Source organism: Rhinolophus sinicus, linkage group LG14 (assembly GCF_036562045.2).
Source record: "Rhinolophus sinicus isolate RSC01 linkage group LG14, ASM3656204v1, whole genome shotgun sequence".
NCBI classification, from domain to species: Eukaryota; Metazoa; Chordata; class Mammalia; order Chiroptera; family Rhinolophidae; genus Rhinolophus; species Rhinolophus sinicus.
In genome coordinates this window covers 41,900,759-41,920,242 of record NC_133763.1, presented here as the reverse complement: position 1 = coordinate 41,920,242, position 19,484 = coordinate 41,900,759, and the positions used below count along the sequence as shown (strand labels likewise).

The following is a 19,484-nucleotide window of genomic DNA, read 5'->3' as shown; positions in this document are numbered from 1 at the left end:
AGGACCCTGCACAGCACAGGGTACATTCCACTTTCCTTCTTGGAGATGCTCCAGAAATTGTATATTAAACATGGGACAAAAGCCGGGATATTAGATTCCTGAGCCATACCTTCCACCCACTGAATCAGAATCTGAGGGTAGGAACTGGAAATGGCATTTTAAACAAGCTCCCCAGAAGACCTTGAGGTCCGCAGGGTTTGAGAACCACAGGCCTAGGCCTGCTTGTAAGTACATACCCCCTAATGTTCCAGGCTGTCCCAAGAGGCTGGAAGGGGGAAGGAAGTAGAAGGAGAAAAGTATGACGATTGCCTGGGGGTGGCAGATGTGCCCCCGTGGGCCTCTCCTTTCTCCCACATCTTCCTTTGTCAGTTCCCACGCGCACAAACACACGTCACCAAGCCCAGTCACTCCCCTCAGAATTTGCTTTCCCTCCATCCAAAAAGTCCCTGGATCCAACCTCAGCCATCCCCACCTCAGCTCTCCCTTTCCCAATAGAGACCCCACCTGCCTCATTACTTAAATAATCTTTATTTCTCATGCACTAGGAAAGATGGGATTGTATGAAACACTGCATTTCACAGCAAAGGCCTCGGTCCGGAAAACAACATAGGGGACCAGCCAGGATCCAAGTCTGGTCGAAACTCTGGGGACCATACTGGGGATACCACCCCCTAGGGCTGGTGGCAGATCTAGGACTTTCCAGCTGCAGTGGCCCCAGACATGGCACAGGGTGGCTGCCCCCTCCCACAGAGGCACAGGAAGCTGACACCAGAGGAGTATGTGGACCGGAGGAAGGACGGAGACGGCTGCTGGGCAGCGACGTGGCAGAGGTGGCGGTCTGGCGCCTCCAAGGCCTGAGTCCAGGATGGCAGGGCTACAACTGAGCTCTCAGCTGAGCTCTACCCATCGCAGAACTGCTGGCGCCCCATGAAGCACCCAGCAGCCCTGTGCTCACAGATGTGTTCAGACCCCACCTGACTGTCCCTCAGCCATGTAAACAAGATGGGGGCTTAAACTTAAGCCTTGGCCAAAGCTCAGATCTGCTCAGGCAGGACTCCAAAGGCTAGAGGGGCCAGCCCTCCACAATCATCCCTAGCCCCAGAGGACAACCAGGCTTCAGAGGATCCTGGGATGGGGCCACCAGCAGGGCAGCCCTCAAACCTGGGCCATTGGGGTGCTACCTGAGCCAAGACAGGTGGAGCAGATCCTGGCACTGCTCTAACTGGGGTGGCACAGAGACAGATACAGGTCAGAAACATGCTGGACAAAGAAGAACGTACACATGCAGAGACCACAACAGGGTGGGAGGGGTCCGGAGACAAAACACGGTCCAAGTTCTGAGATGCGGGGGCACCATGTGGGCCAGGCTCACTGAGGCCCCGGACTCATGGTGAGACCTGGCTCCTCAGGGATGGTCTCCAGCATCTCACTTTGGACGGCCTGCGTGATGAGCGCCAGCTCCTGGCACAGGGTCTCGTGGCGGTAGCTCACGCGGATGTCCGGCACGTTCGTGCGGCGGATGTCATTGCCCTCAGGACCCTCCTTGGTGTAGTTGGGTCCCAGCCAGTGGCTCTTCACCTGCAGGGTGAGGGGGTAACGGGCAGGGCTGCAGCTGGCGACCCCTGGGACCTTCCCCAATGCCGAGGAGGGGCGGGAGAGGGCATGCCCAGGTCCCGGCTAGTGGTTGTGGTACCTTGTGGGAGAAGCCACTCATGAGCACACTGTTGCGCGCCAGCTCACACATGTCGCAGGAACTGAGCTTCCACACCTGGGTGGCGATGCTGTACTCTTCCATCAGCGGCTCCTGCACAGGCCAGGTTCCCTTAAGACAGGTGCGCCAGGCCCGGTCACCCAGTCCCTCCCCGGGGGACTTGCCAGGCAGCATGCCGCACTCCACCAGCAGGGGGCAGCACCAGCCCTGAGACCCCAGTGTGGGCGGTGTCCTCGTCCCAGAACACCCCTCGGCCTGCTGCCCACTGGGGTCCCACCTTGGTGAAGTGGAACTGCAGAGGGTCGTCAGTGGACAGCGAGACCATGAGGCCGCGGGACAGGTACTCAGGTAGCGGGTTCCGGTGGTAGCTGAGGAAGAGGCTGTTGTTGCTGAGCGGCGACATGGCGATGCCGATCTGGGCCAGGTAATACAGGTACTGCAGGACCGGGGCCTGGGCAGGAGACAGGCAGGGAGGGCCGGTCAGGGGGCCTGGGGGCTGCAGAGCACACCTGTTTCTGGGGGTGACAAGGCCACAGTCGTGGAGGGAGGAGTCCAGGCTGGGCCTGACCTGTGGAGGCTCATGTACAGTCAGAATCCACGTTGGCGCCTCCGCGTGGAGGCTGGGGCTAGAGGGGGCCAGACTGGGGGCTGCGTGAGGAAGAGGATCAGCTGCCAGAGGGGCCCAGGTGGGAGGGAGGCTGGGGGTGCAGCCCTGACCTTGCGCAGAAGCAGCCCGTGCGAGATGTTCTCAGCCAGCATGAACGCAGACACCAGGTGGTGGATGGGCCCAGCCTCCCCGCAGTGCGGCCGCAGCACAAACGTGTGGAAGCCCCTTTGCCTGGGGGACATGAAGACAGCGTCAGCTCTCGGGTCTGGCTCCCTGCCCCAAGACTGTGTGGGCCTGGGATGGGGCAGGGCTACATTCTTGGCTTCAAGGCGTGAGCCATGGAGCCCCCAGGGCCGAGAACCAACCCATTAGGACCATGCCCAGGGCAAGAAGTAGGTCAGGGCTCTGGTGGGTCCAGCCCAGGGCAGGCCTGTTGGGCAAGGTGAGAAACAGCAGGCGAGAGCAGATGCAGCCTTGGCAGAGCCCACACCTGCGCAGGTGGTTCAGCATGGCCATGTTGGCGAAGGTGTAGTACAGATAATAGGCGTAGGGCGGGTTGTCCTCCTCCACCCAAGCCTCGGGCAGGGGGCTCTCCAGGTTGAAGACGTGGTTCTCGGGCTTGGACTCATCATCCACGCTGTCAAAGCCGTCCACCTGGCACAGGACTTTGGGGTTAGGCCCGGAGCTGCTGCCAGGCAGTCTGTCCTCCCCGTCCCCATACCCAGCCCTGTGCCACCTGCTCACATGCTGCAGGAAGAGGTGCAGTTCCGGGTGGCTGGCAGGGTGCACGGTGGCCTCGAACAGCGGCAGGAAGATGTTCTCCAGCATCTCCTGAAAGTTGGCCAGCTGGCCCTTGGTACGGTACACATCACTGCCGGCGAAACGCAGGCACACAGGTGTGTGCAGGTCAGGGCCGGTGTGAGGACACCAGCAGGCCAGGAAGGGTCGGACCCCAGCCCCAGATCACAGTAACTAGCACTTTGGAACCAGACTGGGTGGGCCAGGCTAGACAGACCGGGGTGGGACCAGGAAGGGCCACCTTTCACTCAGGGCCTCAGTCAGCCATGCCAGGAGGACAGGAGGCAGGCTCTGGCCCCGTGACCTCTGCCCCCTCGTGTGCCCTCCCACTCCCAGGGACACTCACAAGAGGCGCGGCACCTGCACGAGCCAGCGCACGTTGGGGGAGTGCACGCGATGCATCACGGCCCAGTGTGCCAGCTTGTCCCACTCGTCCCTCGAGCGCCCATAGATGGACAGCCTCAGCTCCGCATTCTGGTATTTGCTCTCCTCCAGGTCTGCCATCACCTCCTAGGGACATGCACGAGGCAACTGTCCCCCTCGGGCTTCCCACCAGTCCTCGTCTTTGCACCCACTGCCACGTGTCCTCAGGCAGCCTCATGCCTCTGACTCGCCGTCCTGACCCACCCATGGGCGCCCCTCACATACCCAGGTTCTCAGGCCAGGGAGCGCTGCCCAAGGCCCGCGCTGCCCCCGTACCAGGGTCTTGGTAGCCATGCCTCCTTACCTTGATGATGTGAGCGAAGTACTTCCCAGAAACCTTGTTGTCCGTCTTGATGAAGATCTCTCGGAGGACAGATTCCCCAATAGGGTTGTACTTGGCATTGAACTTGTCAAAGCGATGGAAGGTGTTCCTGTCCTGGGGTAGACAGGCAGGCCCAGGTCACCCCGACCCCCCAGCCCACGTACGGACCCCGAGTCCCTCAGCCCCCGAGGCTGGGACTGACCGCATGCACGTCCAGTGTGTCAACACTCAGGTCATAGGCCGTGAGATTCATGCTCTCGAAGACCTCCCGCAGCGTCTGCTCACGGCCCTGCTCCACGTGCACGATCTCCTCCAGGTGGCGCTTCATTGCCCGCTTGATGAAGCGCAGTAGGTGCTTCTGGTTCATGCAGGACGAGGCGTGGATGTGCGTATCCACCTGGGATGGAACGGGGGCTGCTGGGTCCACCGTGGCCGGGGGGTGGGGGGGGAACGTCGAGGACCTGGGCAGTGGGATGGGAGATGCCTCTGCAACGTGGGTGCTGCATGGGGGCCCAGGTCTCCGGGAGGAGGCTGGGCAGAGGTGCAGGGCTGGCCAGGAGCAGACCCACCTTGCGGATGTTGTAGAAATCTCGGTGTGGCACCTTCTTCTGGGCAGCTAGCTCTTTCATCTCATTGAGCAGCACGTGCATCTGGAACTTGGAGCTCAGGTACTGCAGCCGGCGGTAGCAGAACGACTTTCTGGCAGGAGGAGGACGGGTGGGGGCTCAGGGTCTGTGGGGAAGCCCCTGAGGAGCAGAGCAGAGGAGGAGGCGGGAGGGTGCAGGGCTGAAGCTGCCCAGGGGGCAGCAGGCTACTAGGACTCGGTGACTGAAGCGGGGAGAGACTGGTGACAGGTGTCTGCGGCAGGGCTGGGGCTGGAGATTCCGGGCTCGGGGGGAGCTGAGTGTCTGCGACCAGTGGGGACTCACATGGGGCCGTTGATAATCAGCGCCATCAGCACGTTGACGTCAGCCACAAACTCCTGCAGGTCCGGGTATGGCAGCTCCACCTCAGAGCAACTGGCACATGGTGGGGGGTGGAGGAGCTTGGGTAAGGCGAGCAGGCAGGCCCTGCACCCCCCAACTTCCCCTCAGCACGTCCCCTCTTACTGCACATCGGGCTCCCTGCGGGTGTAGACGTGCACCACGCCCTGTACCATGCGCAGACCCAGGCCCAGGTCCCCGGGCATGGCGCTGGGCTCCCAGTGCTCATAGGGGTGCTGCTCCAGCGCCGGGGGGTGCACCGGGGCATCTGCAGGGTGGGGAGGGTGGGGTCAGGGCCAGGGCCATCTGCCCAGCCCAGAGGCCCCGCAGACAGAGGGGAGCGACGTCAGGCCCCCACCCCCGCCTCGATCCCGGAGACAAGACTGCGTGTGGGAAGGGGCAGGCAGTGAGGTTCCTGGGCCCCAAGCTCAGGGAGCCTGGGACATGAGGGCACTTGTAGCAGGGCAGGGACAGGAGTCCCACCTGCAGACACAGGGGTGTCGGGGCCCTGCTCATAGGTCCGCGTCTCCAGAGGCTTCTCAGCCAGCTGCTGCAGATACCGGCGGGTAGTGGTGCAGAAGCCCTGCAGCGACAACGCCATGTACTTCTCCCGGATGAAGAGGGCCCGCACCACACTCTTGGCTGCGTCCAGCAGGTCTGTGAATGGCACCTGGAGACAAGGACGTGTGGTCACTCTCTTCGGTCTCAGGCCCAGGCCAGGCTCACTCTCAGCTCTTCCTTCAGGCCTTGACCCCAGAAACACTCAGACCACGCACTTCCCACCACATCAACCAGCTCCCAGACAGACCCTCTGCCCCTCCAGCTTCCAGAAAGAGAAACGCCCTCTCTAGCCCCAGCCCCAGTTCCCCAGGCTGGGGGAGCCCACTGGGACCCAGGGCCCTGCCCACACTCACCCCACACTTCTCATCCCCAGCGATGGTGACCCGCTGAAATTCCCGCTCCAGCACCATGTCACGCTCCCGCAGACCCCGGTCACCTTGCCCCTCACTCTGCTCCTTGTAGAGCCTACAGGATGCAGGGCACAGGAAAGGGGGTTGGAGCCTGCAGTGCGACAGGCCCCAGCCCCGCGTCCCCGTGTCCCCGCAGCCCTCTGCCCTCCTCACTGGAAGTCCAAGTCACTGTCCGTCTTCAGGAAATCCTGCTTGGCCCGAAGCAGGATGTCGGGCTCCAGCCTAGAGGTGAGGGGGCAAGAGGTCAGGCAGACGACTAGGGACAGCCCTGGCCCCAGACCCCTGCCCTGGCTGGTGCTGTGATGTGCTGTCACACGGGGTCCTCACAGGGCTGTGGAACCCTGAGCTGCGCGTGCTGCTCTTGCCCCACTTTGGAGATGAGAAAGCACGTCCAGAAGTTAAGCCGGTGCCCAGGCTACACTGACAGCGCCAGCACCCAGCAGCCTGACGCCAACGCCTGTACTTTACACCACTGCTCGGTGCTGCCTCCCCAGGGGGACCCAAAAGGAGGGACCCGATGGGAGAGGGACAGAGATGGGGCTCTGAAGCACCCCATGGAGACAAAGGGACCCTGTGCGCCTCCCCACAACCCCACACTGCCTGTGTCCCACCCCACCCCGCAGCTACCTGGCTGTGCCCCCCACCCCACCCCGCGGCTGCCTGGCTGTGCCCCCCACCCCACCCCGTGGCTGCCTGGTTGTCCCCCCCACCCCTCCCCACGGCTGCCTGGTTGTGACCCCCACCTCACCCCACGGCTGCCTGGCTGTGCCCCCCACCCCACCCCGCGGCTGCCTGGCTGTGCCCCCCACCCCACCCCGCGGCTGCCTGGTTGTGACCCCCACCCCACCCCGCGGCTGCCCGGCTGTGCTTCCACCATACACCTGTCTGTGCCCCTCACACACAACTGCCTGGCTGCACCCCCACCGCAACTTGTATGGCTGTATACCGCCGACTCCGAGGCTACCTGGCTGTGTCCCCTCCCCCACAACATGCAGCTGCCTGGCTGTGTCCCCCAACACCGTAGCTGCCTGCCGGGTTCTGGGATCAGGGGCTCACTTGACATCCTGGCTGATCTGCCGCTCCAGGCGCTGCCTGCGCTCCTCCAGCTGCTCGATGGGGCTTTCCTCGGGGAACTCGTAGGGGGCGCTGCGGAGCTCGCTCTCAGCCAGGGAGCGGCTGAACAGCTCCTGGCGGAGGCAAGGAAGGGTCAGTGTGGCTTAGCCCTCAGCCCCCGGGCCCTCCCTTGCAGAGTCTGGGGAGGGGGTGAGGGCAGCAGGAGCTGGGGATACCTGGGAGAGGCTAGGGATCAACGCACAGCCAAGCGTGAAGTCAGGGGACAGGGAGCAGAGTCAGGGCATGGGGACAGCATGGAGGGACACAGGGCAAGGTGCCAGGCGATACCTCCGCGATCTCCTTGCATTTGCCATCCATAGACGTGCGTAGGTCGAGCGGGAAGTGCTTGTGGCAGGGGGCAGGGCCTGGCAGGGATCGGGCAGACTGCAGCGGAGGGGCCCCCAGCCCACCCCGAGCCTCTGTGGAGACAGTGATGCCAGGGTCAAAGGGGGGAGGGCAGGATCTGGGGGCAGTGGAAGCCCTGGGCCCCCGCCCGCCCCGGGCCAGCTCCGAGAGGCCAGGGCTTGTAGAGTAGGCCGTCCCTTCTCAGAGACTGAGGAGGCTGTGTGTGACTCCCAAAGGACCTGACCCTCACAGCTACCACAGGGACCCCTCGCATGTTCCAGGTGTGAGGGTGGGGGTCCTAAGTCTGCCCCTGGAACAAGTGGATTCATTCACTCCAGGAATCAGAATCTGAATATTGGACTAGAGGCCACTCCCTCAGGCCTCCAAACCTCCATGTGAGAACCTCCCACATGCGGCACGCGCTCCAGGAAGGCACCGATAAGGACCTGTGGCCACATGAGCGGTCCCCAGCCCACAGCTTCCAGAGCAGGCAGTCCAGGCTCAGACCTGCCTCTGGACTAGCAGGTCCTCCGCTCAGAGGGCCAGGGCCCTATGTCCTGATGTCCTACACCTACAGAGCACGGGGAAGCCACGGCTGCCACTCAGCTCTGACCTGTGGACCAGCCCTCAAGGGATAGGAAGAGAGGACGTGGAGGACCTGACTGGCAGCAGGAACTCTATTGCCTCCCCAGAGGCCTGCCCTCTCCCCCAGGACCCCAGGGCTGCCAAGATGTGCCTCGGTCTCAGCCTGTCCCTCCCACTGCTGGCTGCCCCTCCAAAGCGAGCTGCCACAAACAGTCTGCGCCACTCAGAGGCCCCAGAATCTGGGCCGGAGGCCCCAGGGAGGGAAATATCAGAGGCCAGGGTCTCAGCGCATGGAGGGCAGAACTCAGCAGCGCCAGTAGGAGGCTGGCACTAAAAGCCTTGAGGCTGCCAGTCTAGAGGGGATGCCTGTGCTCCCAGCCCACCCTGAAGGACCCTCCTGGGCTCAGCGGCCCCACCCTCCCCAGCAGGAAGCCCTCCACACCCAAATGGGCTCTCCCAACCAGCTCTCGGGGGTCCTCCCTTCCAGCACCCTCCCTTCCCCTCTCCACCAGGACTGAGGGACAGACTGGAGGCTGTGCCCAGGTAGAGTGTCTTAAAGTCCCTAGGCCCACTCCCCGGCACCCCTGAGTCTGGTCCCAAGGCTGGACAAAAGGAAGAGGAGGTGCCTGCCCCAGACCCAGGACCCAGCACCCACTTGTCCTCAGGCCTGCCTGGGTCCTACCTGCAGACTTCAGGCCGCGCCAGCCAACAGCCCAGTGCCCCTTGCCTGCCTGTTTGCTGAGTGGCCGGCAGCCCTGTGCCCCTTGCCTGCCTGTTTGCTGAGTGGAGCTGCAACCAGTCCCCCAGGACAGCTCAGGGGCCGGCACGGGCTGTACCAAGTGCAGCTGCATACAGGGGAGACCCTGGGATGACGGCAAGTAGGGGGCTGGGGGAGCTCAGGAAAGCCCAGAAATCAAGGGAAGGAGCATCAAAGTTCGGCCATATGAGGAGCCCCAGAACTGAACATGGCATTAACCTCTACAGTGCCAGGGCCCAGCCCAAAGTGGGGCCCCCAAGGGGCCGGAGCAGGGTAGGCTGATATGGGCAGGTCACGCTAAGCTGGCAGGGAGGGGCCGAGGCTCCTTAACATGCACTGCCCCAGTGTATAGTGAGTAGGTAGAACCTGGCTGGCCACAGGATGGGGGGAGAGGAGTGCAAAGAGAGAGCAAGCAGCCCTGTCTCTATACCTAGCAGCCCAGGCCATCCTCCTCTGCCCAGTGGCCTTGTTTTGCCCGTCCTCTGGGGCCCTGCCTATGGGGTCCCTCGGGAGAGACAGGGCCTCTGCCTGGGAGGAGCTGGCTGGCAGCCCTGGAAGTGGCTCAGTCCAGGCAGGGACCATGACGCCCAGTGACTGGTTCATGGTCCCCTAGACCTCCAACCCCTGTTTCAGTTGTAATGGATACATTGCCCAGGAAGAGAGGTTTGGGAGAAGAGGGACTAGAATTTGGAGGATTGACTCTGACTTTGTTCCCATTTATTAGCAAGTCTCTACTTCCTGGATGTACGCAGGTGATAAGTGGATCCTGTCCTGCCCAGCCACAGCTGCCGTAAGGCTTACACAGATCTGGCTCCGAGAAGCCAGTCAAACACAATAATCTGTGATGATCAACTCCTGGGACCCTCCCAACACGTCCCACCCACTGGGGAGGGTGGGAGGTTCTTGGGCCCAGGGCAGGCCAAGGCAACCGAGCAGATAAAGGCAGCAAAGAGAACAGAACCTGGAAGGGGTGGAGATGGGGGGGTGATACTATCTCTTCCTTGTAAGAGGGCAGCGAAGGAAAAGGAAGGAAAGATGAGCACCGGCTCCACCGCTCAGGATGTAAGACACAACCTGAGGTGCTTGCTTGCCCAAGAACTCGGATTCTACACAACTCTTCCCCACTCCGAAACCCCTCCAGGGGACGCTGACCACAGACCGCAGGGGTGGTCTGGAAGCGGTCAGCAGGAGCTGAGACAAAGGCCCTCATCTCAACCCCCTCTCCTATCAGGATGGCCCAGGGCCTCCATGGAAATGCTGGAGTGACCAGGACAGGTTCCAGCAGCCAGAGCCATCCCCCCAGCCTGCCAGGCCACTGCACGGGGCTGCTGGGGTTCACTGGAGGTGACAGACAGGCAGTAACCTCCACACTCCCTGAAGCCGGGCCTAGAAAACCCAGCTGCTGCCTGCTGGTCCCTTCTCCCAGGGTCTGTGTCACAGCACCACACACACACACACACACACACACACACACACACACAATCACATAGGGGGAGGGAGGGTATAGTTGACCAAAAGCCAGCCACTCCCGCCAACTCCAAGATTCTTGCCATCCCATCTACTCTCTTAACCAGGACTCACAGCCAGGACTGCCTCAGTAGGCAGCGAGGTGCCCAAGGCTTTGACCCACAAGTATGATGCTACCACCATGTGACCACCCAAAGGTACAGATCTGGCCCTGGCGGACACACCCTCTGGATGGCACAGACCCTCAGGACAGCACGGATCAGGTCAGCATCTTCAATGGCATAAGAAAACATAGGAGGTGGGTGGTCAGGCTATAGGCACAGACAGCTGCTGAGGGGGAGACTGGCTTGACCTAGTCACCAAGGTGGGGGTGGTGTTTCTTCAGCCACAAGACCTGGGGACAGCAGATGGCAGGGACATATCCCTTAGAAAGCACAGACCCAGGCAGCTGAGCTCTTAGGGAACTGGGCACAACTGTACCAGGCTGCCTGCTCCAAATGGCGCAGAGATGCCTACCAGAGTGGGAGCTGGAACCAAAGGGTACTGGAGCACTCGCGGGTGGGCAGCAGGCCCAGCCTGAGCCCTGCATGGTCGGGCCCAAGGACACCAATACTCTTGGGGACACTCACGAGACAGACCAGGAATGAGCACACAGCAAACGATCACAGTTGCGCCCCCGGCCCTGGGATGCCCGGCGTCAATGAGTGTGCCCTAACATCAGAGCCCCAGTGAGGGGTCAGAGATCTGGGGTCCTAAAAAGAGGAACTAGCCATACGAGGACAGCCTGAGCCTGTCTGGCAAAGGAACAGCTGCCAGCACTGTGGCCACTCTGCAAACCAGTCAGTCCCACTCGGCCCCCACTCCATTCATACACACTCTCCATGCAAACAGCCTTAGCACATCCACACGCTGACACGTGTGCAAACACAGCTCTTGCTGCACCCACACCCATGCCCACTCCCCGTTACAAGGATAACATCCCTGACATAGAAACCTCCACCCCACCTCTCTCCCCACACCACCTCCCAAGCCAGCTGTCCCTGGGACCGAGGACGAGGCGTACCACAGCAGAGAGGGTGCAGAACCACCCCCCACACCCCACACCCCCGCCCTCTGAGGGGACCAGTGGCCAGGGCCAGAAGTGGTGGAGCAGAGCCAGTGCCTGGGTCAGGATGCACGCACTCACCTGGTACTGCAGAGGAGGGCTGCTGGCTGGCACGCTTCTTAAAGGGATATTTGGCCTTGGGTTTGCCCGGGCCGGATGGATAGGACGCCATGGCTCTGGTCGTGGAGATGGCGGGGGAGTCTGAGCCGCACCAGCTGGGCCTGGCTCTGCCACATCCAACCCCTTCCTCCGCCCCGCCCCCAGCGGGAGTGAGTGATGCAGGAAGCAGAGGCCCCGCCAGCGGAAGAGGCCCTGGCCACGATTTCTGTTGTCTAGGCAACCTCCGGGAGGGGCCTCCATCCCCGCCCCTCATCCCTCCCCTCCCTTCCCTCATCCCAGGAGTGACGTGGGCCTGGGGAGGGATGGAGGTGCGAACAAGATAGGGAAGAGCCAGCACCCAGCACGCCACTAACCCTCTCTGGAGCCCTGGAACCCGCCTCCCTTGCCATGACTCTGGGGCGAGGACTCAAAGTCCAGGCTAGCGGGACTAGCTAGCGTGAGAGAAAAATGTGATAATAAACAAGGATCCGGCGTGAGCTCCCCCAGACTCAGAATACGTTCGGCTCAGGGCAGGCGCGGTCCGTGAACACCCAGTCCCTCTGGGGCAGAATCCCCTTTTTCCTTCTCTATCTGAACCCCGGCCCCACGGTAGCGCAGCTCTGGGAGGATGGAGCAGAACGGAGACTCCCAGCCCGGTAGGGAGTAGCCTGTCTTGGGAAAATTCCACTGTCCAGCAGAAGCTACCTTCTAGCAAGGCAGGGAGGCCAGGAGGCAGGGGCTTCTCTGCGGGTCTGGGAAAGAGACCCGGCGTCTCCCGCCTCCTCCCTGTCTTTCCACACGCAGGCTCTGCTCTCCCAGGCCCTCCGCAGGAGGAGCTGGCCGCCTTCGGTACGTCTGCCGGCTATGCCCAGTCCGCTACCTCGTCACCCAGGACACTGCACGTCTCTATCCCAGAGACCCTCCCCCCAACACAGGCACACACACTCACCTGAGGCCATGCTGCCCGAGCCCTTAAAGGGACCCGGGAGGCTGCCCGCCAGGGTCTGCACAGCCGGGAAGCCCGGGTCTCGAGGAAGGGGATGAGGGCTGGGGCCCAGACCCGCAGCAAGTCGCTCCAAGAGCCCCTGCCCCGGCACGGAGACGCGGGAAGTAAGGCAGTCTTTCAAAATTGCCGGATGTCAGGAGGCGGGACCCCGCCGGCCTTGGCCGCAGCACTGGCCTGGGAGACCCCCCCAGCTCCCGCACTCCGGAGGCGAGCAGGCCACGTGCTCCTGGGAGAGCGGGACCCGGAACTCGCCAGGGCTTCTCTCCACACTCTCTGGATATTCGGGGTCTGCCTCCTGTAGCTGGACTGTGGGGTAGTCACGCAACAGGTGCGACCCCACTGAAATCTGACCAGTGCCGCCGCGCTTCTTCGCCGGCCCAGGCCCCGCCCCGACCGGGCCGCCAGGCCCCGCCCCCGCCATTTTTTCCTCATCCCGGCGCCACGTGGTCTGCAGCCACTACGCAGTCGGATCGGTGCAAGTTCTGTGCGTCAGCTCATCAGTAAATGGGATGGGGTAATCGCACTACCTCACTCAAAGGAGTTATTGTGAGGATAAATGTTCACCACCTTTGCGCGGTGCCTGGCACAAACTCAATGCCCAATGAAAGGTAGCTATTATCATTGCCCCAGGATTCACTTTTAGCAGAAGTCCTACACCAGCATTCTCACTGTGGGTGTCTGTTTCCTCCTGGCAGGCATAGATAGGCAGGGTGTGCCTTGCATTCTGGCTCCCCTTCCCACATTTATTTCTATATTTGTTGATTAAGAGCTTAGGCTCTGTAGCCAGAATGCCTGGGTTCAATTCCAGACTCCTCCACCTACTTCCTGACTGACTTTGGAAGAAAGTTACTTCTCATCTATAAAATGAGTGTAAGAAACCCTGCTTTGTGGTGGTTTTTCGATAAATGAGCTAATATAACTGCTCACAACAGTGCCTGACCTTTTACTATCCAATTAATATTTGTGTATTATTGCTTTGGCCTTGGCTTTGGTTCCCTATTAACACTCGCAGAGGTTTATTCACCTTATAGCCTATAAAGAAGTGGAGTTGGTCTGTTGTGGGGACTGCAGATACACCGCCCAACAGGCATCTCCACTCTCAAGTGGCTGAAAATCATACCTAAAGGGAACTTACAGGGAAAGTCCCGAAGACTTCACTGAACATAATTAAGTGTATTAGCAGCAATTAATCTTTTCCCTATTTCTCCATCTTGTGGGAACCCTTTACCCCCACACACACCCAGTTGCACAAACGCTGCTTACCCAGCTCCTCCTAGTTCTCACCACCCCCGTAGCCAAATTCCTTCCCAAACTTCACCTCCCCCAACTCTCCCCAGGCTGAACCCTGAATTTTATTCTCACCTCCATTGATCCCTGCCTACTGCTGCTAACGCTGGGCAACTCAAAAAACCATGGTCTTCACAAACATGGAGGAGGAAAAGTTCACCTTACAAAAAATCAATAAAATTGAAAAGAAAACAAGGAAATGCCATGTTTACCCATCAAATTAGCAAAGATTAAGGCGGGGGGGGGGGGGAGTTCTGGGCAGCCCGGTGGCTGGGGTGGTTGGAGCTCCCTGCTCCTAACGCCGAGGTCGCTGGGTGGATTCCCACTTGGGCCAGTGAGCTGCGCCCTCTACAGCTAAGATTGTGAACAACAGCTCTCCCTGAAGCTGGGCTGCCAGGAGCAGCCGGCGGTTGGCATAAGCTGCCCTGGGTTGCTGTGTGCTGCCATAGGCTACTGTTTGCTGCCATGAGCGGCCATGGCCAGCATGAGTGGCCAGCAACCATCGTGAGTGGCCGTGGGCTGCTGTGTGCTGCCACCAGCAGCCGGTGGCCATCGTGAGTGGCCGGCAACCAGCGAGAGCTGCCATGAGCTGCTGTGAGCAGCTGACCTACGACCAGCAACCGAAGACCAGCGACCGACTGCCTCAGGCAGCGGGGAGCGCACGGCTCATAACACCAGCATGGGCCAGGGAGCTGTGTCCTACACAACTAGACTGAGAAACAACGGCTTGAACTGGAGTGGGGAGGGGGAGGCGGATGAAAGGGGGGAAAAGTCCTAATGCAGATAAGGGTGTAGTTAGTTAGCTGGAACACACACATATACCACTGGGGCATACATATTGGCAGAATCTTTCTGAAAGCCATTTAGTAATATATGATCAAGAATCTTTTAAAATTTCATATTATTTGACCCAGTAATTCCACTTCCAGGAAATTATTCTTCTAAAAAGAGCTGCCAGAGAAACATACCCAAAGTTTCATCACTACAATGTTTATCACACAGAAAGGTTGGCAACTTTAAAGGTCGAACAGGGAAACGTTTAAATTATGCCTTATACATACAGTGAAATACAGCTGTTCTTGGAGAATTTCTTACTGAGGAGGAGAATTTCTTACTGAATTTCTTACTGTTTACAATGTAACGCTAGGTGAAAAATAAATGGATGTAAAAATCTGTACATACAGTATGGCCCTAACTATGTGACATATATGCATAGAAAACAAACACACCAAGACGTTCACAAATGATTACCTGTGAGAGGCAGAATTGTGGGTTATTATTTATTTTCTTCTTTATACTTATTTGCATTTAAAAATTGTCTACAATGAACATCCATTACTTTTATCATCAAGGGACTGGAAAAAAACAAAAGTCTGTAAAAATCTGTACTAGCCTCCACCCCATCCCCAGCAGACCCTCCTGGGTCTTAACCCCAGACCAAATTGATCTTGGGGCCCTTAGGAGTGTTGAGGCTGTTGGGCTCCCAACAATGAGTAATAAAATAAACCTCAAGATTAAAAATCAAGCACCAGATAACCAAGTAGAATGTCAACTACGTTCTAATAAAAATACAAATTTTGACCGTTTTAAGCAGTGGTATCTTGCATCGCGCCAGGTTTCTTCAGGATTCCCCCTTCATCCAGACCTACCTATTTACCTACCTAACCAGCCCACAGATGGCAATGCCTGCCCTCCACCCTGCCCAGGCAAACCGGTTCATTAGTCCCTTCATGCTTCTCCCTAGTCCCACGTGCATCACACCCTTCACCCTGTAACCCTCCCACATTTCCAGGCCATTTGGTAAACTGTCCCTGCTGGGAAATCTGCCCTGATCACACCCAGCAGCAATCTCCCCACCTACATAACACCAGCAAGATCTCAGTGGGGTTCCATTGTCTGTGTAGGAGAGAGTTTGGGAAATGAAGGAGTGAGTCATTCCCTACAACCTCACGTTGGGGCCTTAATGATGTCTTTGAGCCGCTGGGATCTAAACACAGCTTCCTCCCCTCCTAGTCTATTCATCAGATGGTTCCTTAAATGGCCCTCCCTGAATCACAGGTCTCCACTGACAACAATGCACTCCTTACTTCTTGCAAGAAGTGCTTCTCTTAGCTCTGGCCTGCAGCTCACTTACGATGTCAGCCTCCTACCTATGCCAGACCACTCTCCGCAAATATTAGACTTGGGAGAAAACACCTGCAGCCTTAAAAAGATTCTTGGCCAGGAAAATTTCACAAACCATACCCTATGCCTAGATGCTTCCAGAACCAAGCTGTTCAGCTCATTTCTCAGCTTGTCCCAGCAGCCAACCCCCCTCCCCAACCCTAGTCACCCAGCAATGTTTATAGCACCATGCAGCTGTATCCATCTGTACTTGTTTATAAGTCTTCCATAGGTTTTAGCCAAATCCTTTGTCGTTCAAGGCCCTTCACTGGCTAGCCCCAATCTCCCCTTCCCGTCTTCATCTCCCAGCCCTCCTCTCCATGCTGTGTTCCTTCACTTTCACTCCAGTCCAGTCACATCAAACTTCCCAGTCTTCTCTGAGCACTTTGTACCTCCTGCCACCGTGCCTTTTCTCATGCTCTTTCCTCCCATCAAAATGCGTATCCTCCATTTCCATTGTGTTCTGCTTCTTTGTTGAAAGTCTGTTCATTTTACAATTGTTCCCTCCTTTCTTCCACTATAGAATTTATCAATTTGACTGTTAGATGTGTGACTCCTTCTTTCTGCCCCGGGGTGGAGGCTAGGTTTTAAACAGCTCTGAATTCTCCAACACTAGCACAGGGTTCCTTTAATTAAATGGTTTCTCTGTGAATTTACCCCACCTCTTGCTTTGGACTGGAAAGTTTGGAAGGCAGCTCCTCATTCTTCGTGTCCTCCCCACTCCAGCTTTGCCCACAAGTCCCCACCACTGGGGTAAGACAGATCCTGAGATGTCCCCTTAACTCAGGAAACAGGACCAAATTGGTTGAAAAATAGTGATTCTTTTTTTCACTCAAAATGATTTGGTTATAAGGGCTGTGAACTAGGACACCTGAACTCTAGCAGATTCTGATGCTAATTTGTTTGTTAATATGAAGATCATGTTTCCGTGCTTCAGTTCACTCACCTCTAAAATGGGAATGGCACTTACAGGCTGAGCCTACTATTCCACCAGGACACTGAACTCAAATGTGATAATAAAGTAGAAATGCCAGCAGAAAGGCACAGGAGATGGAGATGGGGGCGGGGGGGGGGGGAGAGCAGGAGGTCACTGGCATCAGGATGGTGCATGTGTAGCAGTGGGTCTGTGCAATCAGAGGCCAGGTGAGGGCCAGGAGTTCTCTTACTCAGCCTAGTTTTGGGAACAGGAGGCAGCAAGCTAGGAAACAAGCAGAAGCAGCACAGAAGTTTGCAGAGGTGGTAGTTGAAAAAGGAACAAGCTCAAACCTTTTCCCCCACATGTGAAACAAGTCAGTCGTTCCTTTAACAAAGCTCAAGTGCTGCTGTTACTAAGCTCACGCATTTGCCTGTCTTTTTTGCCCTAGTTGTTCTTTCACTGGCTGCTTATGTGGAGGTAGTAGAAAGATCAGCTGGTGTGTCTGTGTACTAAGCTCTAGGACCTGGAATGAGTTACTTAACCCTCAAGCCTCAGTTATCCAGTCTGTAAATTGGGGACTAAGCATTTACCCTGACGTCTGGTGAGAATTAACTGGTATGAGCCACATAAATTGACTAGCATGGTTCCTGGCGGTCCCTTGCTGTGAACAGTGCAGGCTTCAGCACAGCTCTGGCCTAGGTGTAAGTTACCAATATTGCAGGAAGGCTAGGGCAGGTCTCATTACTGAAACCTTATAGCCAAGATTCCAAGACACTCACAATTTCAAAGACAAGCTCTAGTTTTCCCTTAAGCCCACAAGCACCTGCCAATTTGTGATTGGGAAAACATGATCACCACGGAAGGCACCTTGGTGGCTGCCTATTTCTCCATCAGCCCTGAGAAGCTGGGCTCCAGGCCCAGTGCTTCGCATACAGATCCCCAGATATGCAGCTGAAAGGAGGACGATGCGATGGTCGTGGCAGCTCAGGGTTCCTGGTAGGTGGGGACCTAGGTTCTACCTTCCCCTTTCTTAGTCCGACTGGCCCCCGGTGCACTATCCCAACTGTAAAACGAAAGAGAAAGTTACAGCCTCTGCGTTCAGTGGTTCCCTACCTGGGCTGCACATTACAATCACTCGAGGACACTAAAAAATCTTCATGCGTGGATAGCAGTCCAGCCCAATTAACTCAGGATTTTTAAAAAAGCTCTGTAAGTAAATTCCCATGTACACGACAAGTTGAGAACAGCTGTTCGGGATCAGGGTTTTTCAAACTTGGCAGATAATGACAATCGCGTAGATTAGTTTAAAAGTTTCTCAGTCTCTGGAATTGGCACTATTACTGGAACTTATGGATTCTAAGACACACCCTTTTAATAATGTGTATATTTGAACATCTTTGCAATCAGAGTGATCTGGCATCTAAGCTTTGATGAAATACAAGCATCTCAGGTGATTCTTACAATGATTAGGCAAGTTTGAGGAAAAGCCAGTTCCCTAGTACTCCCTAGACAGTGCTTCCCAACCTTTAATGTACTTGAAGTCGCTTATGATCCCGTTAAAAAAGCAGGTTCTGAATGAGAAAGTCTGGGTTAAGGCCTGAGATCCTGCATTTCTAACAAGCTCCCAGGTGACCTGTGCTGGGCTTTGCACCACGTTTGGGTAGCAAAATTCTAAAGTATCTCCTTCTGAGGAGACTCCTCTAACAACACATTTAAGTAAACTGAAAGAATTGGCACAGAGATATATGACCAATGGAGAGTCTTTGATACATGTCTGTGAGGTGATTGCTAGACTGCATTCCAGCAATTATGAGGCAGCACGAACCCCCACTCTAAAAATCAGCATAGTTCACTCAGCAAGTGAAACTGGGCCTTGGGTGGCTTTAGTGGATAGAGGGGAAGGAACACCATTCTCTTTACCATATACCCTTTTTCCTTCCTTCCTTCCTTCACCAACTTTTATTGAGTTTATGTCCAGTAGTAAACCACAAGGTCTGAAGGATTCAAAGATGAGTCAAATGCGGCCCCTGATCTCCAGGAGGAGGGAACTCAGTCTAGGGGAAACCCATTTGTAAAACAGACAAAGGACAATGTGGTAAGTGCTAGTAACAGAAGTATGCACAAAGAGATGAGCCCGCCTAAAAACAATGCTAATAGCTTTCGGGTGCAGCAGTCACTGGAGGAGCTGGAAGAAACATGTCTAATCTTTTCAAGGAAGGGCACCACCCCAAACAAAAAGTCCTTGCCAGGACCGGCCTGCGATGATGGAGGAGTGTGCACTGATGCCTCGAAGCCTTTGAAACCAAGACCCTAGAATCTGGACTGAGTGGAGCTTCCTACGTTTGGTGCCTCTAATCTCTAGCTCTGAGATGCAAGGGAATCGGAGGAACGGACTTTTAGGGGATCAGCCTTTCAAAAGGATGGGACAGCCATTATCTGATTCCAGAGCTCCAGTACCCACATCCCATCTTCCTGTGTCAGAATCCAGCAGATCATTTTCCTAGTCACAGAAACACTTGAGTCTCTGCCCTTTGTCATACTGAGCTCTTAATTGGCTTGGCCCATCACACTGCTAGATATAAAAGCCTCAATCCCCAGACTAAGTAGGTCTCCAGCTGGGGTAGGAGTCTGAGCCAAGACGGGCAGGTCCAGGAACCTGCAGCCGGCTCTCTCACGCAGCCCCTACAGGCCAGCTTTTTAGGAGGCCTGAGAACCTGATACTGGATCCCAATTTACTTTTTCCTTATCTTCCATCTCATTGCCAGGAAACCCTAGAAGAGAAGCTTAAGGGCCGGAGAAAGCAGCCCAGGAGGAGACAGCAGAAAG

At 57.1% G+C, this 19,484-nt stretch overlaps 1 protein-coding gene across 7 annotated transcripts; it reads right to left on the bottom strand.

Moving 5' to 3' along the window:
- Positions 1–512: 512 nt before the first annotated feature.
- AMPD2 (adenosine monophosphate deaminase 2) lies at positions 513–12,658 on the bottom strand. 7 transcript variants are annotated; one of them, XM_019730489.2, is made up of 19 exons: positions 12,236–12,652; positions 11,269–11,363; positions 7,217–7,347; positions 6,872–7,002; positions 5,969–6,037; positions 5,759–5,870; positions 5,328–5,514; positions 4,971–5,112; positions 4,791–4,880; positions 4,431–4,560; positions 4,064–4,258; positions 3,844–3,975; positions 3,463–3,626; positions 3,063–3,189; positions 2,809–2,972; positions 2,429–2,549; positions 1,989–2,162; positions 1,694–1,804; positions 513–1,578 (listed from the first exon to the last, which is right to left on the bottom strand). In XM_019730489.2, exons 2-19 carry the CDS (start codon positions 11,357–11,359, stop codon positions 1,369–1,371), a joined length of 2,481 nt encoding a protein of 826 aa, XP_019586048.2. In that variant the 5' UTR covers positions 11,360–11,363; positions 12,236–12,652; the 3' UTR covers positions 513–1,368. The 7 variants fall into 7 exon arrangements, with proteins under 7 accessions (XP_019586048.2, XP_019586052.2, XP_019586049.2 ...); XM_019730493.2 differs by lacking the exon at positions 11,269–11,363 and having other exon boundaries at positions 12,236–12,658; XM_019730490.2 differs by lacking the exon at positions 7,217–7,347 and having other exon boundaries at positions 12,236–12,377.
- Between the last annotated feature and the right edge of the window lie 6,826 nt (positions 12,659–19,484).

Coding starts and splice junctions, on each gene's coding strand:
- AMPD2 (XM_074318550.1), bottom strand. CDS start 8,709: ATGCAGCTGCACTTGGTACAGCCCGTGCCGGCCCCTGAGCTGTCCTGG. Junction 7,003..7,216: donor AATGCAAGGAGATCGCGGAG/GTATCGCCTGGC, acceptor TGCCTCCGCCAG/GAGCTGTTCAGCCGCTCCCT. Junction 3,627..3,843: donor ACTTCGCTCACATCATCAAG/GTAAGGAGGCAT, acceptor GCATGTCCCTAG/GAGGTGATGGCAGACCTGGA.